Source organism: Tribolium madens, unplaced genomic scaffold (assembly GCF_015345945.1).
Source record: "Tribolium madens isolate multiple individuals breed KSU strain unplaced genomic scaffold, Tmad_KSU_1.1 Scaffold_19;HRSCAF=116;Tcas5.2_LG9, whole genome shotgun sequence".
Lineage (NCBI taxonomy): Eukaryota > Metazoa > Arthropoda > Insecta > Coleoptera > Tenebrionidae > Tribolium > Tribolium madens.
Window position 1 is genome coordinate 5,972,161 of NW_025400983.1, and position 19,807 is coordinate 5,991,967.

At 33.5% G+C, this 19,807-nt stretch overlaps 2 protein-coding genes across 3 annotated transcripts in view; one reads left to right on the forward strand and one right to left on the reverse strand.

The window, feature by feature from the left end:
* Positions 1-952: 952 nt before the first annotated feature.
* On the forward strand, positions 953-3,340 carry LOC123015838 (cytochrome P450 18a1). Of its 2 annotated transcripts, XM_044415852.1 has the most exons (5): positions 953-1,388; positions 1,469-1,857; positions 1,909-2,071; positions 2,123-2,387; positions 2,559-3,340. In XM_044415852.1, exons 1-5 carry the CDS (start codon positions 1,025-1,027, stop codon positions 2,959-2,961), a joined length of 1,584 nt encoding a protein of 527 aa, XP_044271787.1. In that variant the 5' UTR covers positions 953-1,024; the 3' UTR covers positions 2,962-3,340. The 2 variants fall into 2 exon arrangements, with proteins under 2 accessions (XP_044271787.1, XP_044271786.1); XM_044415851.1 differs by having other exon boundaries at positions 1,909-2,387.
* Positions 2,719-19,807, reverse strand: part of LOC123015840 (cytochrome P450 306a1) — a 42,135-nt gene continuing 25,046 nt past the window's right edge. The window contains exons 2-6 of the mRNA XM_044415853.1: positions 10,653-10,977; positions 4,505-4,650; positions 4,252-4,454; positions 3,595-4,202; positions 2,719-3,545 (exon numbers count right to left, since the gene is read on the reverse strand). Coding sequence (XP_044271788.1) covers positions 3,376-3,545; positions 3,595-4,202; positions 4,252-4,454; positions 4,505-4,650; positions 10,653-10,971 — 1,446 coding nt within the window. The 5' untranslated portion in view covers positions 10,972-10,977 and the 3' untranslated portion in view covers positions 2,719-3,375. The remainder of the gene's footprint in view (positions 3,546-3,594; positions 4,203-4,251; positions 4,455-4,504; positions 4,651-10,652; positions 10,978-19,807) is intronic.

The window sequence follows — 19,807 nt, forward strand, 5'->3', positions numbered from 1 at the left end:
TAAAGGTACCAAATTTTGTAATTTTATCAGTTCTGAAATATTAGCAAAAACGCTTTAAAAAACGTACCTTTTTTAGGGGGTGCAGCTCCCTTTCATAGCATTTTTGAAACACTTTTGTCTTAAAATTAAATATTCTATCAACTATTTAAATTTGTACCTAACAATAAAAATGAAACACTGTATAATTAACACATGAAAAATTAATTCACAAAAATTTAAAATTAACTCTCTAAAATAACAAAAAAGCTAATTTTTTTACACTTATAACACTATATAACAAAGTGCTCAGCATTTCGGGGGGAGTTTGAACCCCCAAATCCCCCCCTTGGGTACGGCCCTGATATGGAGGATTTTTTATTTCACGAAAATTATCTGTTTTTTTAAGTAAAAAATCTGTATTCCGCATTATTTGAGCCTTTTATTACCAAACTTAACCATTTTGTYTTATAAAACCTGCATAAAAATATTTGGTACTTAAAATTCGATTTTTGCAAAAAAGCAACAAAACATTAAATCAGATTAAAAATGTGGTATTGTAAGTGAATCGCATTAAATAATGTAAAAGTGCGCTCCATGAGTTGGCACCGGCGGCACCAAAATCATCAACAACTCAAGATTTACGTAACAGCAATCCTGGGACCCATCAAATCCCATGTTGCGAATGTTTATCTCGTAGAAACGGTCATGGCCACTTGTGCAAAAACTTGCACTTTTAATCCGACGCCAAAAGAAGAGGTCAAGGAAAAAATACTATGTTTTCGTGCGCAACCTCCACCTCTGGCAGTTGGTACCACACTGGAACCATGAATGAATTGCATCTCGGCTGCATCCAATGGAGAAGGGGCAAAGTCGATTGTCATTGGCCGCCAATCATTGCTCCTCCTCGACAAGTACTGCGTATCTCCCCACTCGATCGTCTTAAGTCGCTCGTAAGCCTAAGTATATAAGCAATGCTTAGTGTTGTCAAACATCATAGATACCTGTGCACCACGCGAATATTTCACGGAGAGCAAAGTGGTGCATCATGTTCGTGTACGGTGGTTTAGTGTTGTGGAATTTTTTGGCCGAGGAGTTGTCGACGAAGATCCTCGGGGTGTTTCTACTGGTACTGTTTTTGGTACGCACCGTCCAGATGCTGAAGGAGGCCAGCGCGCTGCCGCCCGGCCCTTGGGGGCTGCCCATCCTGGGATCGCTGCCCTTCCTCAARGGGGATCTGCATCTCCACTTCAGGGATTTGACGCACAAATACGGGTCGCTCATCTCGACCCGACTGGGATCGCAGCTCATCGTCGTCCTCAGCGACTACAAGATGATAAGGGATGCGTTCCGTAAAGAGGAATTCACCGGAAGGCCCATCACCGAATTTACAACTCTGTTAGATGGTTACGGTAAGTCTACAGTCGCAGCAAGTGACACACTTTGGTGGCCTTGACGCGACTTCTTTCACTAAAACTGATCGCTTTTTCAGGTGTTATTAACACTGCCGGGAAATTATGGAAGGACCAAAGAAGGTTCCTCCACGACGGGTTGAGACACTTTGGCATGTCGTACATCGGGAGTAGGAAAACACAGATGGAGAACCGCATTATGCGAGAAGTTGAAGAGTTCCTCTCGGTACTAACAGCGCGAAAAGATAATCCGATTGATTTGAACCCTGTCCTGGCCGTTTCTTTATCAAATGTGATTTGTGATATTTTAATGTCGGTCAGATTCTCRCACAACGAYGAGAGATTCAAACGTTTCATGTTCCTCATCGATGAAGGCTTCAAACTTTTCAGTTCCTTGGAAGCTTCATTCTTCATCCCGATACTCAAATACTTGCCAGGACAACGGCAAACGCGCGAAAAAATTGCAAAGGTAAAAAAAATTGATTTTCACACTTTTCCTGAAACTAATCGAATTGTTTAGAATCGTGCCGAAATGGCCCAATTTCTGCAAGAAACGATCGAAGAGCACCGCAAAAGCTTCGACCCGTCTCACCTTCGCGACCTCCTCGACACCTATTTGTACGAAATTCAGAAAGCTAACGAGGAAGGCACCGGTGATTACTTGTTCGAAGGCAAAGATCACGGTAAGTCACTCACTAATGACTTTGCAAGTTCGTTGCTAATTGTCGGTTTAGATCGTCAGATGCAGCAAATAATGGGCGATTTGTTCTCTGCCGGCATGGAAACGATCAAAAGTTCCCTCCAATGGGCGGTTCTGTTCATGCTTCATCACCCCGAAGTGATGAAAGCAGTGCAAGAAGAACTGGACCAAGTGGTGGGCCGTCGCCGCCTCCCCAAGCTCGAAGACTTACCTTATTTGCCAGTGACGGAATCGACGATGTTGGAAGTGCTGAGAATATCGAGTATAGTCCCGATGGGCACGACGCACGCACCCACAAGGTAAGCATTCGCACCCATAAAAAAGTGAAAGTGTCCCGAGTCGTCGAAAATTCAGCAGTTGGGTCGTTGAACTTATAAATACACACGGGGCAGACAATTTCCCAATCAATTTCATAACCACACGCAGGACGAGTAGCAAACGCAATTTACGTAACGATTTTTTCGTTTCAGGGATTTGAAGTTGAACGGTTTTCATCTGCCGAGACATGCCCAAATCGTGCCGTTGCTGCACTCGGTCCATATGGACCCCAATCTGTGGGACGAGCCGGAGAAGTTCAATCCGAGTCGGTTCATCAACGCTGAAGGCAAAGTCGTCAAGCCCGAGTACTTTTTGCCTTTTGGAGTCGGGAGGAGGATGTGTTTGGGGGAGATTTTGGCGCGGATGGAGATTTTCTCCTTCTTCTCCTCCCTTTTGCACTCGTTCGATATTTGCGTACCAGCAGGTGAGACGCTGCCGAGTTTGAAGGGCGTCGCGGGAGTCACGATCAGTCCCAACGCTTTTCGAGTCTGTCTCAAGCCCAGACCCATGGAATGGGACTCGATGGGCACGATCAGGCCGGCGGGAAGCCACTAGTGGGTTAGGAGCACGGTGACCGAAAGCGTTTCCTATAATTTATATCGAGGCACAGTACTTAGACATTCCTCAATTAGATAAGAGATCTCCGACTTGTTCGGCTGTGCATTGCAAGTGTTCATTCATTGTTAGTATTAACTATTTTTTTATTTTATTAACTTGTGTGCTAGTCACGTCATCAAATCCAGTTGCCTTTTTTATACCATTATTTCACGTTACCTGCTGAAAATTGGCAACTTTCACACCATTTTATCATTTTAGGCTAAGCGACTTGTAAATATCACCCTATTTTATTTTTTGATCTTGCTAACTGTACAAGATGATAACTTTAAGATTACTTGTTAGCGATGAATTTAATATAATTTTTTTAATTTTAATAGAAAACTGACTTTATTTTTTCCCCTACTACACCAATTACAAACTTGTAAAAATTAATTCGTGAGGTTTTGGAGTCAAAGTGATACCACAATCACCGGTCAAATCAACTTTTCCCACACACTTGATGTCGAAATTTTTTATCAACGTAGCACCGAAGAGGTAGAGGAACATTCGAGCCAATTCTTCACCGACACACATTCTTTTACCTAAAAAAAAAACTCAACAAAATTATTACAAACTCGCAACGTTTCGTACCCGCTTGAAAAGGAATAAAAGATTCAGGCCTGAAAAATTTCCCTTCCTCATTGAGGAATCTTTCAGGCTTGAAAGTCTCAGGTTCATCCCAAATTTTTTCATCCATATGGATTGCCCATTGTAGAGGGACTATCATAGTGCCTGGAGGAATCCTATAATGGTCAATTTCGAGTTCTTCTAAACTTCCGTGTGGAATACCGACAGGTACCACCGGTCTAATTCTCTGAACCTCAGCAATGGTGGCTTCAAAATATGGCACCAAAGAGATATCTTCAAGTGAAATATCGTTCAAAAGTTGCCGCACTTTTTTTTGAACTTCTTGGTGGACGGCCATATACAACACGTACCATCTCAAAGTGGTCAAAGTCGTATCCAAACTCGCCCCAAAAATATCAGCCAACAAGTAATGAAACTGCTGATCGCTATAAAACCTCTCACTGTCTTCATTTTTCCGTTTCTCTTTCTCAGCAAGAAACGCTTGGATAAAATTGCTGATATTCCCATCACCCAAACTCTTTTGTTCATCGATTATTTCCCTATAAATTTTGTGTGTTTTTCGTAATCCGTCGATTAAAAAATGTACTGTTTGTTTTGATTTTGGTAAAAACCTAAAGAGAAAGTTTGGTAAACTTGTCTTATGTGTGAACTAGTTAACACCTTAAGAACGGCAAAAAATTCAAAGGACCGGCGACACCGATGTGCTTCGTCCCCTCTTCCTGAAGATGTTGCAGCCACTTCCATGTGTCGTCGTCACGCGACCAAGCCTTGCCGAACACCATTTGGTTGATGGCCGAGCCGAGGCTATGGCGTAGAGAGTCTAGAGGGTCTAAAGTGACGGTTTCGCCGAGGCTTTTGATATGCTAGAAGGACTATTAAACGTTTGGTTGTGATTTAAACAAAGTTTTTATACTTCGACAAGATCTGAAACGTGGTGCATGATCAGAGCTTCCATGCTGGCGCGGTTGGGACTCACTTTGGAAGCACCAAGAGTTCGTAAAGTGGTATGGACGAATTTGCGTTGGTCTTTCCACAGGTCGCCTTGGGCGCAAATCAGTCCTGAAATGAGGACACAAAAAATCGTACCCCTATAAATAATTATTTAAAACTTAAAAAATACCATTAGAAAGAYAAAAAATATTCAATAGCACACATTATCCACTCAAACACCAAACAAACGCGACACCAAGAGGTCCAGAAAAAAATTGAAACAAAACATTTTTTTTTTATAAGCTCCCGTGAATATCTGTTTTACGGACTCATTTGAGTCCCCAAAATGAGGCTTTTCGGGACTCAATAAAATACTGTATACCCAAAATACAGTTTTTCCGGACAAAAAAAGTCAATTTGGTTACTATGGAGGCGAATTTTTTTTTATTAATAAGAGGTGTGAATTCGTTTTTTGAAAGCTTTAACAAAAAAATGTTGAATGAGACACGTACCTTAAACGTTTTTGTGGACTCGGCTTCGCCTCGTCCGGAAACAACAACACCAACAACTTTATCAAAAATAACTATTTTGTTTCAAAGTTGAAAAATTAATTTTTCACTGGGTATATTATTTTTTCTTAAATGAAAGAATTTTTTGTTTAGTTCATTGATACAGTAGTTCCAATTGTGGTTTTTGGAACTTCCTTACTTTGTTTCTCTATGTTTTTAAAATAGGCAATTACCTGAGTAGCTTTTACTCCTAAATTACAAAAAATACATTACTGCTGTGTTTCATTTTAACTTTTATAAATTCCTGTGAGGTTCATACGCSCACAAAAGTTGTAATAATAATGTAACATTAATATGTAATAAATAATAATGTAGGTACAACATAACAGAAAAAAATAATTTACCTGCTGCGGTTATTGATTCCATTCAAGGCAGTAACTTTTGTCGTCTTAAAAACGTACATTTTTTTCATAAATAATAAATGTTTTACCACAAATTGTGCAATTCTGTTAATTATTATTACTAATATAATGTCATAACCAGTTATCATGTCATTATTCGGTTTCGGTAAAAAAATATGTCGGTTTGTAGATTGTACTCGTTATAAATACTAAAATTCAAATAATTTAGTTTGAAAAAATAAAGAATAATGGATTCAGTTTAAGGCAAATGTGATTATTAAGTGATACTTCTTTCATCTCATGTGCAACTGTGCACTTTTTGGCTACTGAAACAATAGTAATTATTTTTTTAATGTTTATCGTTAAATATCTTTTTAGTTATTGAGTGAGTATACCTAAAAGTAAATAATTTTAGAAAAACAATTTAATAATCTTTTAAATGCAAAAACAGTAAATAGGTGTTCCATTTCATTTTTTTAAGTAATTGAATTTTTAACAAACGTCTTCATTTTTTTGTCTTTGCAAATGCAACACACTAAAAAAATGTTACAACCTTATAGCATTTACCTTCTTCATTGCGGTAGTAAAAAAATATTTCTAGATGTCTTAGTTTTTGTGTAATAAATTTTCAAAAAAACCGTCTTATTTTTAAAACTAAGCAAAATCAACCAATAAAACATTGTCATAAAAATCTACGTTAAAAACGCTAAGAAACATATGGTGTTCCATTTAAAAAAACACAAGTTTGTATTGTAACTTATTTTTGAGACACGCTATACAGGGTGCACCAGAACTCGCGCCCCAGAGAAAATTTTCAAGTAAGGTAAGATACCAGGAACATGAAAAAAATGTTTAAAAAATTCTATAATTTTTTTTTAAATATTACCATTTAAAGGTCACTAATGGACTTTTTCAACTCGCTGGGACACCTGTATGTATTACACTGGAGGAAAGTGTCTTTTCCTCCCTCAATTTCAGGCAGTAACTTCCACCYGTGGAAGGAAAAAGTACACTTTCCTTCCTTATAATATAAATAACTATTATTGCGCAGTGGCTTTGGCGGCTTGAATGATGACAATTTTGGAAAAATAAGAAACAAAACTGAAAGTTTTCCATTTAATTACACAGAAGGAGAACACAAGTGAAATTTTAACATCTACGTAAGAATTTGGGTTAAGAAAGRYCTGAAGAGAAGTAATCAATGCGGAAAACAACACTCAAAAAACTGAAACAAGTGTTACAATTAAACATTATGATAACAAAATACAAAATTGTTGTCTTGTCGAGTTTATTCCAGTTATTTTGGATGTTGATTCCGAACAAAACAGCACCCCTTTTGGCTGTTTCCGCAGCTTAAAGCTTGAGATTCTTCGGTGTCTATCAATCGAATCATCGAGTTTCTGGAAGACATTYTTGTAATTCCATTATAACGTTATTCCGAACGATAGCGAGAGTGGTCAGTTAGTCATCGTCGGACGTGAACGGCATTCCCGTCGTAGTGGTTAGTGAACTCCGGAGCTGAAGCACTCCTGAACATCGTCCTTGCGCAATGTCCTTCAGCATTTTCAGTAGATGAGCCATCAGGATGCTGGACTCGATGATGATTCATCCAACTTTAGWTCGAATTACGAAGAAGAAAGTGTCGGTCGATAGCCATGGTAGAATGAATTGCTGATGGAAAGCCGGCTGTGTTAACGACCGCCCTTGTGCACTTATGAGTACTTATGTACGYAAGGGGCCTTGATGAGAGACAACGGCCCCGGAAATTTACATTTTTCCTTCCACGAATCTTAAGAYTCATCGGATTTTATTTATGTAATTTCGTGGCATCGCAACCTCGCCCATTTGTCATCGTTTTAACACAGGAATTTTTTTTTTAATTTAACAACATAACATTCTACAGTGTGTTTCAAATGATTTTCATCTAGTCGCCTACAGAATTTCTTTACAGGTAATTTTTTCTGTGCCGCTCTACTCTTTTTGAATCAGATAGTTCTGTCAACAGTGACGGCTGTCATTTGAAATAAATTAACATTTGAAATYAATTAGATTCAATRTTTTTTAAAGCGGCATTCTTTATTTTGCATAAGCGGCTAGATGAAAATCATTTTAAAACACGCTGTATAAATATGAGCAATAAATCAGAAAGCAAGAAAGAGACCGTCACTGAAACTATTTTAGGCAAAAAGAACTATTTGTTAAGTTATTGGAACATTGAACTGTCGTATCTTTTATGTCAATTTTTCTGCACTAATAGATTTAGACACCAGTAATTCGAAATAATGATCATGACACTACTGTATTCAAAGTTCTAGATTCTAAAWTKTMACAAAATATAAGTATAAAAAGACTATAAATTGTTTTTCCGGGTTTGATTTAWTTTGACAAAAATGATTAAACGTTGGCAAAAAGAGAAACACRAAAATGTAAAATTATAATTTTTTCGGTAAGTTTAGTTTTTGATCCGTAATGGAGGCGTATCCACTAGGCGGAGCGACATACAAAGTCGAGCGTTGATGAGAAAATCCAAGTAGGGCATTGCTCCGAAGCTTTCCTCCTCTAGATCCGCCTTGAAAGCTTTCGACAAAGCGTCGGCGTGCCTGAGACCGATTATGTCCGTCAAGAGAAACGCTGAAAGTTTGCGCAAGCTTTAACCGCACACTTCCTGCGCGTTGCACCAATCTCTTTTGTTCCCTTGGGCCAAACACAGCCAAATGCGTGTCGTAATTAGACAGCATGACATAAAAAGTGAAACATCTCGCATTTTTTTGGTAACAAATGAAATATCTCGATTCCAAATTTATTTAGTATGAAAATTAAAAAAACTACTAAGAACAATTTTTTGTGAAAATTGCCTAAACAAACAGCTATCTCTCTGTTAACGTTAATTAAAAGAACATTTAACACCAAAAACAGACGCAAATACATAAAAACCTATGTATTCCTATGTATTTCTAACTAAAGAAAAACCGTTCTTCGTCTTTTGATTTCGGTTATGTAGTTACCGATTTTTTGCTTTCTCCTAGCAGCTTTATTGTTATAATAATAATAATAAAAAAAAATTGCACAATATTGCCTTATTGTTTGATGTTTTTTTACAGGGTGCTAACTTAAATGTGCAATTTTTAAACAATCATAACTTTGCTATTTGTTACTGCAATACTGCAGAAAGCTTTTGCAAATTTAAAAATATAGGTAGGTACGCCATTCCGGAGAAAATTTAATTTAATTCAAATTTATTTCCAATACAAATCAACAACATTCTCAAAAACAATAAAAGCAACGACTATGACGACTTTTATATTAGTATAACTTTCATTATTATCTGGTAAATTTAAATTTATTTTCTTACATTTTAATAAAAATTGAGTTAAAATTGGCGCTGTGAAAATTAATTAGCATTGTTTTACAACCAACTATTATTTACAAATTTTTTACCTAAAAATTGCACTATTTATTTAAAATTACTAGAGAAAGATGTGATCAAATCACAAAAGCTAAAAATTCACTACAGTGCCTGAAGTACTCTCTTTATTTTATTTTAAATACTTAAATTAAACATTGTAGAAACATTGTCTATATTACATCCAAGATAAGCAAAATTATTTTTTAACGCTCGAATGCCAAAAACGAACACTTGGGCAGTATAAAATAACTATTTTCCATTTCTTTGCAGAAATTTGTGCTTTTTAAAAATGCTGAAATGGCAAATTTTTTATCAAGGTAATTTTATCAAGGTAATTTACTGAGATTGTTAAGCATTCTCATTCTTTTGCCTCTAAAAATCAAAATGCAATAAGTTCTAACAGCTAAAGTTTTGAGAAAAAAGTACTATGTATTTTTCATCAAAAATGTATGTATACATATTTATGGTAACAGGAAGTTCTAAAATTGAATTGTTTGAAAACCAACATGGTTATCTTTGCTGAATCACTTTGTATTTAATCTTAATTAAATTTAGTTAAAATCGTAGACAAAAAAATCTAAAATATCTATTAAAAAAAAATATTTTATAAACAAACCATTATTGATAAGCTACCCTATACCGAGGGGCCGTTAACTTAAAAAAAATGTGTACAACTAATTCCAATTCCAAAAAAATTCCAAAAATTCCACCAAAATCCATCGTAATTCCATTTTTTTCAGATTAATTTCTATAATCCTAAATTAATTCCTGTAATTCAAAATTAATTCCTGTAGTTCCAACTTAATTCCTGTAATTCCATTAATTTCCGTAATTACAAAATAATTCCTATAATTCACATATAATTCTAGTAATTTACAAGCAATTCCAGTAATTCCAAACAATGCAAAGATTTCAATAATTCCAAATACTAATTCTCCACTGAACGGCCCCTAGCCCTACACCTATTTAATTCTACTTATTTAAATTTTGAATATGGCTAATACAGGATGATTCAGTTAATATGTCCCAGTTTAAGAACAATATTTTCTTTATTGAATCAGTCTGTAGATAGTGTTGATACTGAATTTTAATTATTGAACCATGGCGAATTGGAGTGATTGTTATTACTATAAACAGGGACACAAGGTCAATAGTCTTATTCTCACCCGAAGACCACCTTGTGGTCGACACGTGTCGTGTGTGTCAAAAAAACTGTAGCTTTGGGAATAGAAAGACAAGATTTGATTCATTCAACACCACGAAGAAAAAAATAAGTTTGAAAATGTGGCTTCTTTTTTTAAATCTCCTAGTCGCTCCATCATGTATACAAAATTTTGTTTTTCTGGAGGCTACACTATATACCACGTAAACTAAGTTTTAATAATTAAACGTGAATTGTAAAAAAATATAAATTAGAATAAAATTCTGATTGTGATTTTGTACGTATTTTTGACCAATTGTAAAAAAATTGGTGAAACGGTTTTATGGAGCAAATAAATTGAAATTTCTTTGTTTTTCCTGGGAGGGTTAGATATCAACTTAGTGTATAAATTTCCAAAAATTTTTTTTCGTGTTCACGTGGTATTATTAGGGCCACCATCCTTTGGAAGGACGAGATGTGATGCGTGCATGTGTACGGATAATAGGTATGACGTAAACCGCGATGGCACACTAACCCACTGTCGAAAAAGCGGACTCCCGAAATCGCGGGTTATTGAACCGCACGCGCATCACCACGACGGCCTGAAGAGAAACGAAAGTTTCACCGCAACAATTCTTGGGATTAATGACATTTGATGTTCGTATACTACCTACCGAAACCCTTCATTATGCCATGGGTCAGGTGCAAGGGCGCGCGACCCGAGGATGCGTCTTTGTTGAAGGTTTTCTTGACGAGTTTGGCGTCGGAGATCACCACGGTGTAGATGCTGCCGAGATAGAGGCCGTAGATGGGACCGTACTTTTTAGAGAGAGAAGTTAGACTCAGGTAAGGAAACTGAGGGTTCAACCAGGCCAAATAACCGATCACAGGTAGGTTCCAAGGACCTGGAGGCAAGTTACGAGATGGTCGGAGCCAGGTGTACGCGATGATGAACAGGAGAAACGATAAGAGCACTGACCACAACGGCGCCATCTGCAACTAAACGAAAGGGGCGAAGTCAGGCAAGATTCGACTTGTTTACGTTCTGAAAAAAATCTTAGCAATATTTACTGTAAAATAGTAAAAATGCTATGATAATTAATAGTTTCATTTCAAATCAATATAATAAATTATAAAATTGAAACAGTTCTCCTTATCTTCTCCTTTTATTAGAAGTTGTTGCAATATTTTGTTGATTTTGGAAAATTTGCTACTTTCTGGTACCCCCTGAAAGCTAATTCTTTTTTCTACATAATAGTAGCTTTGTTCTATTAACTTCAATTGTGACAAAAAATAATTAATTACACTAGTTCACACGATTTTTATACCTTAGCTAAAAGTTATAATTTTTTAGAAATTGAGACACTGAGTTCAAAAAAAATTTTTTTTCTAAAAGTCCACCACGTTACCTTTAAGAAATATGTAAGTAGAAACTGATATCAAATCCTAAAAACAAACAAATTCTAAAATGTTGTGTGAAAGTAAAAATTATAGGGGGATCGCGGCTTTGCCGCTCGTCCCCGTCTAGAACTCACAGATTTTAGCGAAATTTATATACCTACAGTATGTCCCCGCAAGTTAAATAACAAAAATGTTTGCGAAAAAACATAATTTTGATAAATAGCAACTCAAAAAAACAGCTTTAAAATAAAAAACAAAGTCATTTTTAACAAGAACTTTCATTATCAAAGTGACAAATAGTTGTCAAATAAATAAAACCGCCAATGTGACAAATCCAAAATCAAGAGAAAAATAAACTTTTCTTTTTACGGAATCAGAATAAGATAAAAAACAAAGTAATTTTTAACAAGAACTTTCATTATTTAATTAATAAATTAATTATCAAAGTTTCAAATAGTTGTCAAATAAATAAAACCGCCAATGTGAAAAGTTCAAAATCAAGAGAAAAATTAACTTTTCTTTTCACAGAATCAGAATAATGAAATTTTAATTACAGATTTGCTCGTTTCAGCTGAAGCAAAAAATATTTCTCCTTTGCAGTTTTGGCGTACAATGAAAGAAAAAAAAATCCTCTTGTGAACTCAATCCGAGGACTTACTGTATATAATTTTTTTTATATAAAATACGGACTAGAATTATTACCAAGCCACTGTTGCAAATACATTGTATGAATTTTGTGTACGAGTACCTATATTACATAAAATAAAACAATAATTTTTTTATTTATTATTTTAAACTTAAACCTAAAACTAAATATATATATATATATTATAAAAATCAGATTATAATTTAAATTTCTGCGATAAATCAGCATTTTTTTCATACAATCGGGGATTTTGACAAATTGGTATAAAAAGATTTAGAGGTAAATAAATATGTATTATGTGATTTTTCAAAGCCGTGAGCCCCCTTCTAGACCTCACACTATCTGACTCGCAAATGTTTTGTCAAAATTATCTGGGGCTTCGCCTCCGAGAAGAACTTATTAGTAACACGTGTAGAATTGACTTTTGCAACTTTTTTTTTTCATTTTTTGATAACTTACAATAATTTTTTTACAAAGCAGGTTTTCAGAATTAAAAATTAAAGACGTTTTATTAAGTTACAGTTTACAGTTTTTTTATTTAAATTTCCTTTGGGTATACCCAAATACTTTAAAATTGTTCTAAGTTTGATATGATTTTATGTAGTTGTCTGTAATTAGTTTATTTTTTTCAGATTTATAATTATGCCATTGTATTAGGTATACCACTGGTCAAAGTGGCTTATCATTTGACATTTTGGCAACATTAGAGACAGAATATATACAGTATGTCCTTGGATTATGTTTACAAGTGAAAAAAAATTTTCTTTGATTTTACGCCAAAACTGCAAAGGAAAAATATTTTTGCTTTGCCTGAARCAAGCAAATCTGTAATAAAAACTTTATTATTCTAACTGAATAGAAAGAAAAGTTCATTTTTCTCTTGATTGTTAAATCCCATCACATTGTCGATTTTATTTTTTTGACAATGATGTCACTTTGAAAAATGAGTTTAGCAAGTTAAATAACAAAAATGTTTGTTAAAAACATAATTTTAATAAAAAGAAACAACTTTAAGATAAAAAACAAAGTCATTTTTAACAAAAACTACCATTATTTAATTGATAAATTAAGTGTCAAAGGAACATATAATTGTCAAATAAATAAAACCGCCAATGTGATAGGACTTATAAAGCAGAGAAAAATTATTCCAATAAGTCCAAAATCAAGAGAAAAAAACAACTTTTCTTTTCACTGAATCAAAATAATAAAGTTTTAATGACAGATTTGCTCGTTTTATGTAAAGCAATTTTTTTTTTCATTTGCAGTTTTGGCGTAAAATCAAAGATAAATAAATTTTTCCTCTTGTAAWCTCAATCCGGAAACATACTGTATTATGTGAAGCTTGTCAAAACTGACAATCTGTCATTAAAACTTTATTATTTTGATTCAGTGAAAAGAAAAGTTGTTTTTTTCTCTTGATTTTGGACTTATTGGAATAATTTTTCTCTGCTTTGTAAGTCCTATCACATTGGCGGTTTTATTTATTTGACAATTATATGTATGTATGTATATGTAAACACATAAAAGCTTCTGTAGTCCTCTCTCCAATAATTTCTTATTCAACTGGTCTACGATTTTAATTAAATTATAGGTATGATTKTAAGAAAAAAATTTTTGGCAACACTTCAAGAGTGATGATGATGATGATCATGAGCATGACACTTTTTTCAAGTCCGTCCAACCAACTCAAAAAAAGTTTTTCACGTTGAAATTGTTTTCTATTTTTGATTAACGTAACACCGAATTATCCAAATTTTAAATTAAAAATTAAATAGAATTAAAAAAAATTAGTCAGCTTACTTCAACATCAGAAATATTTACTTGTGGTAACTTTTAGTTTTTATTTTAGCTGAAAAGAGATTCTTCTGTCGATTATTTATTGAACCCACTATTACATGATTTTTAACGGTGAGTTGTAATGGTATGTCATTATCACCGAGTGAATAACCCCTGGCACAGATCTTTTTCTCCATTTTTGCCTGATTAATGATCATTTTTCTGGAAGAATTGTTAATCTCTTGTGCATATAGCCGGTACTATTCATAAACAACTATGTATGGAAGCAGACATTACGGAAGTTCAAGTCCTCGACGAGGAGATAACCGATAATGTTATTCACCCCTGGTGTACCTAAAACCAATATTTTGGGAAAATACGAGTACAAGTGTTCTACCCTTGACCTTACTATACGAAGAACTACAAACCCAAACAGTAAATATTGTTTACCAAAAATACAACTTGCCTCTTCAATCAAGCGAAGCCAAGTCTAGAAGGTTTGATTGGACGCTTTATCGTATTTCCAAAAATATTATTGTTGTTTGATAAATTTAATTAATAACAGTAATTTGAAGTTTCCAATTAATCAAGTTTGGCATATCCGTGTGTTATTGTCTTGTTCCAATATGATATTTCGAAATTTATTGTTGTTTCTAGTCTGGGATTTTTAATTGCTTTCAACATGTATGTCCCGCAAACTTAAATTTCTTGTTATTTTACATTTTTCTTCTAAAAGTATGTACCAATAAACGAAAAATCACATAATACATATTTACCACTAAATCTTTTTATACTAATTTGCAAAATACTGGTTTGTGGCAGAAATTTAATTATAATCTGTTTACAATAAGTAAATCTCCTAGGAGTTCAATAAGAATAAAAAAAAATTAACTTTGATTTTAAAGGAAATTTTTTTTTGCTTTCTTGACTGATTTTCAAGCCGGAACTCAACCAGAATCAAAGTATTTCAACAAAGTAATGGCTTGAATAAGGATTTTCTTCCAAATAAAGCAATTTGAGTTCAATCCAATTTTGCTCGATTTTAATACAGAATTTATTCAAAATTAATGTATTTTTATAAAAATAATTGCTTCAATCTCAACTTTAGGCTAAAATGAAGCAATTTGTGCTATTTTCAATCGATTTGGCTTAATTTTAAGTCAGAAATCAACCTGAATCAAAGTATTTCAACAAAATAGTGGCTTGAATAGAAGTTTTCTTCCAAAATAAACGAATTTAATCTATTTTCAATTTAATTTTGCTCGATTTTTATAAAATAATTTACCTTTAATCAAATTATTACTTTCAGGTTTATTGACCTTTAATTAAACAAAAATAAAGTAAGAAAATAAAAATAAAAGTTCTTCTCGGGGCGAAGCCACCGATAATCAGATAGTGTGAGGTCTATAAATGTCGACAAAATCTGATAGTGTGAATTCTTCTCGGGGGCGTAGCCCTCGATAATTTTGACAAAACATTTGCGAGTCAGATAGTGTGAGGTCTAGAAGGGGGCTCGCGGGTTTGAAAAATTACATAATACATATTTACCTCTAAATCTTTTTATATCAATTTGCCAAAATCCCCGATTCTATGAAAAAATGCTTAATTATTGCAGAAATTTTGATTATAATATAAGTAAATCTAGCAGAAGGAGTTTAATAAGAATTAAATTTTCAATTAAACATTTAGAACCATTTTTTGAGTGTTAAGTTTAAGTCTGAATTAAATTTACTTGTAATTCGCTTTCTGAAAATTGTCCCTTAAAATAATAAATAAAAAAAATTGATTCTTTTTTTTTAATGTAATATACTCGTACACAAAATTCATATAATGTGTTTGCAACAGCGGTTTGGTAATAATTCTATTCATTATTTTATAGACGATCATATTTTCAGATGTGTGATTAATTAGGGTAATTTTTGGAAAAAACCAAACTCATTTTCAATCTCATGTACCCGTTATTGTGCTTCTAAACTTTTCTTTTCTACAAAAAACACAAAATTACAAAAAATAAATAAAACCAGGCTTGCAGTGGGGTAATCTGCAAGAAATGGGATGCACGAAAGAAAAGAAAAAAAAATCAATTTTTGAAAATAGATTTAAGTGTAAATATTAATAAATCAAACTCTTCTTTAATAATTATTCTATAAATAAATGACTATTTTTAGAGTCCTACAATAAAAATGATTWAAATTTCACAATTAGTTCTTTTGAAAATYGCCGAGTTTTTTCAGGAGTTGGATAGTTGAACGATAATAACAATAATTAGGATTCTTTGACACAAAGTGATTGAAATACGATATTTTTCGTAATGCCGATGATAAAATAGTAGATTTTTCAACCTTGTTACGATAAACAATAATTGCACGATTATGAAAAACGTGACGATTCCACTTGTGAAATAGTTGCAAATCTTGAAAAATTTGTATTCGGGAAAAGTGATTCAATGAGGTCAAGTTCTAGACGACCTATTTTTTCCCGTTTAGATAGCGTTCTTTGAATGTAAGTAAAAACACAGAAAAGATAAGTAGCTAAAAACAACTTACTGGGAAGACGAGAGACACTAGAAAACTGTGCCGAAAGTCTCGGCTCCTCACCTCATAAATATGTAATATGAATAAAATAAATGTGTAATTGTTTGTGCGAAGAAGAGAATAGAGAAGTGATCCAGCATCGTGGCTACTTGGTAGGGTCAAGCACCTTAAGAGCAACGCATCCATTTTTATGAAAATCTAAGGACAACCACTTCTGGGGTTCAATGTATTCAATAGCCAGACGTCCCGTAAAAAAATCGCGCTTTGTATTTTTACCATCGGCAAGAATCCAGCTGTGGATCACGTGGCGGGAAGATTTTTTCTTCATCTGCCCACACGCCGAAATGGGGGTTTCTGACCCCCTGCAATGAACATTGCTCTCGACGTTTATTTGTAGAACTCGTTTCTTCAGATGCGATTTACGCTCAGCTGAAAGGTCATTGTGATCGTTTTGATTTTTATATTTTAAAGGTCACTTGCTCGAGGTAAATGAATTAAAATCATTTCAACGGTCACTGACGGTGCATTGCCATTTCGCATTACCGACATAAGGATAATGACATTGTCTAGGACGGAACCACCGCTTCTACTCAAAATTTACGATTCACCGAGCCATTTGAGACTAGGTAGTTCACGCGTACCCAAGGAAATTCAAATTCAATTATGCAAAAATATGCACAAGACCAATAACAGTTTGCATCTTTAATTCAAATATGGCTAAACTGCACTCACGATATATTTGCACCACATTCCAGACACAATAAAAGATTTTTATTTTCGTACAAAAAGTCGCAATTACTGACTGCTTGGCTAACATGCAAGAACCCAAAACTTGCGAAAAAATTTTCAAATTTTGAGGCAAATCAAATGAAAAAAATTTAAACCAAAAATGATAGTGTTCAGAAAAGGAGGGTAAAAGTGAAAGGTCAAAGAATGGAAATAGAGAGGTCAGAAAGTGGAGGAGGTATAAAATTTAAATATTTAGGGTATGCATTCGAAAGTATCGAATGCATGTTGAGATCTTAACAAAAAATGCAATAAAATGTTTTTGATAACCAAATAATATTCTTGTACCCACATAAATATTTTTGAAATAATTCTATTTGTTATACCGGTAATGTTAATTAGTTTGTCATTAATTCCAAAGCTGATTGAAAACTAGAACATGTTCAGAAAGAGATTTTTGTTTTATGAATTACATGCAAATGTGACAGATTGCATCAACTGAGTGAGTAACTCTGTAAAATAATGTAACACCTTAATTTTTGCCATTAGTAAACGAGAAACTTATTTTTTTAATGTAGCGACACAATCTGGACTCGTGCACGCATTTTTGCAGCACGAGCGACGAAGGAGTGAGTGATTACATCCTTCAAATTCTTGAAAAAGTTTGTACAATATTAGCTTTTTTGAGGAGCGTTTTCAAACCTAATCCTGAAGTACTTTACTTAATTTCTTTAAAGCGAATGTATATTCGAATAGTTAATGATAAGTTTATTATTTTGAGAAGAAATTGATATTATTGATATGACAGATTGCATCAACTGAGTACCTTTGTAAAAAAAATGTAACAGTTAATTTTTGCCACTAGTAAAATTAAGAGCAAGTATAAAAAATTCTCAACATTCTCTTATCCGCCTTGGTAAAATCTGTCTATATTTGCTTGAATTTTATGGTTTTGACTTGCCAACTGGCCATTGAAGTAACCTCGAAAGAAACAAATTGAGAGGTGGTGGTTTCTTTATCGMTTAAAGCCCAAAAAGTTAATTGCTCTGTTGCACCATAAAATTCRAGCAAATATAGACAGACTTTACACATCATACCTATACCCCTAGGTATGAATGTAGGCATAAACGATAAAAAACTTAACTTTTTTAATTAGTGTGAAAAGAATAGTTATTTGCAAATCTGTGTGGCAACACAATTTGCCCTTGAATATGCATTTTTGAAGCACGAATGACAAAGTAGCGAGTAAACTAATCCTAAATCACTCTACTAAATTTATTTAAAGCGTATGTTTATTCAAATATTTGGTGACAAATCTACTATTTTGAGAAGAAATTGTTGTTATTCTGATGACAAAAATTTTTGTCTGATGCAAAAAGAATTGTTTTGTTTTTTTTTTATGAAAAAATAAAAATCAACTGAAGTATTGTATATTCGTAAATTCCAGCAATGTTTTATTGTAAAGTCACCATGGCATGTGGTCAGTTAAAATACGCATCAATCATGGCTATGATGATAGACTCTGTGCGTAAAATGTTTTTAATAACATGTATGGAATATTTAGGTCACCCACATATTTCTTCCGATAAAAAAATCACTATTTTTATAATAATCGAATCAGTGACGTCCGTCGCGTTTATGTAACAGCAATGAAAATTTTCGAAGCAGTAAAAATTTCTCGTCGCAATTTGAATTGGTTTATTTGTTAACAACATCTTGCATTATTTACCTTACAACATGACAATAATTTCAATCATTGTTGCAATTAACCCAGTTTATGAACGATGGAGCTGTGGAGATACACACACATCTAATCGCTTCTCCATGCAGTATTTGGCCTAAATATATTTATCTTTTTAACCCTGACTCACTGAGAACGATCTAAATTTATATCAACGACCTTGAATTACAAAAAARTGTAGCAAATTGATGGAAAAATTWGAAAAATCGAAGAGTTTCGGGTGACAATGGGGGACTTGAAATTTTAAGTGTAACGCTCCACTTTTCTGCCTTTTACCATTATTAGGTAGATATATTGTCAGTGTAAACACGGCTTTCAATAGAATCTGGAAAATTTCTAAAATCTTCAAATGGTGCTTTTAGACTGAAAATAAATCTCAAAAAGATAAATTCCATAAACGAATTAAAAAAACGCGTATTTATAATGCACGTAAATTAAATTATAAAAATTAATAAACAATTTGATTTACATATTCTGAATTCTTCAATCGGACAAGTAGATATTAACGAAACATTAATTCCCATTAAGATTTAAAAGAATGTTTTGGTTAAATAACAGTGAAAGTCATTATCATGTTTACAGTTTTAAATTAATTACTTGTAGACTTCCATGCCATTACAATTGCAGATGATACTATTAATAATACGTCCAATAAAGAGAAAAGTATTAATACTTTGTTAGTCATTACAAAGAATGACAAAACTTTAGACTTTTTAAACTTTGAAAAATAAGTGGCGCGATTAGAAAACTAGATGAGTTCAACAACTTAGTTAATTTTACGTTAATTGTGGTAACTTTTTACCACAATTAACAAACCTGATTTCGCAAATGAGAAATATTTTTCAAAACATTATTATGCAACTATCATGGCCATTTTAGTGTGTTTGCAAGTTCATTGACTGCGGTACCATTTTATGCAGTTTTATATTATTATACAACATGCAGTAAACGTAATGATATTTTGTGCAAAAGAGGTCTCCAAATTTACCCACTACACTTACCTGG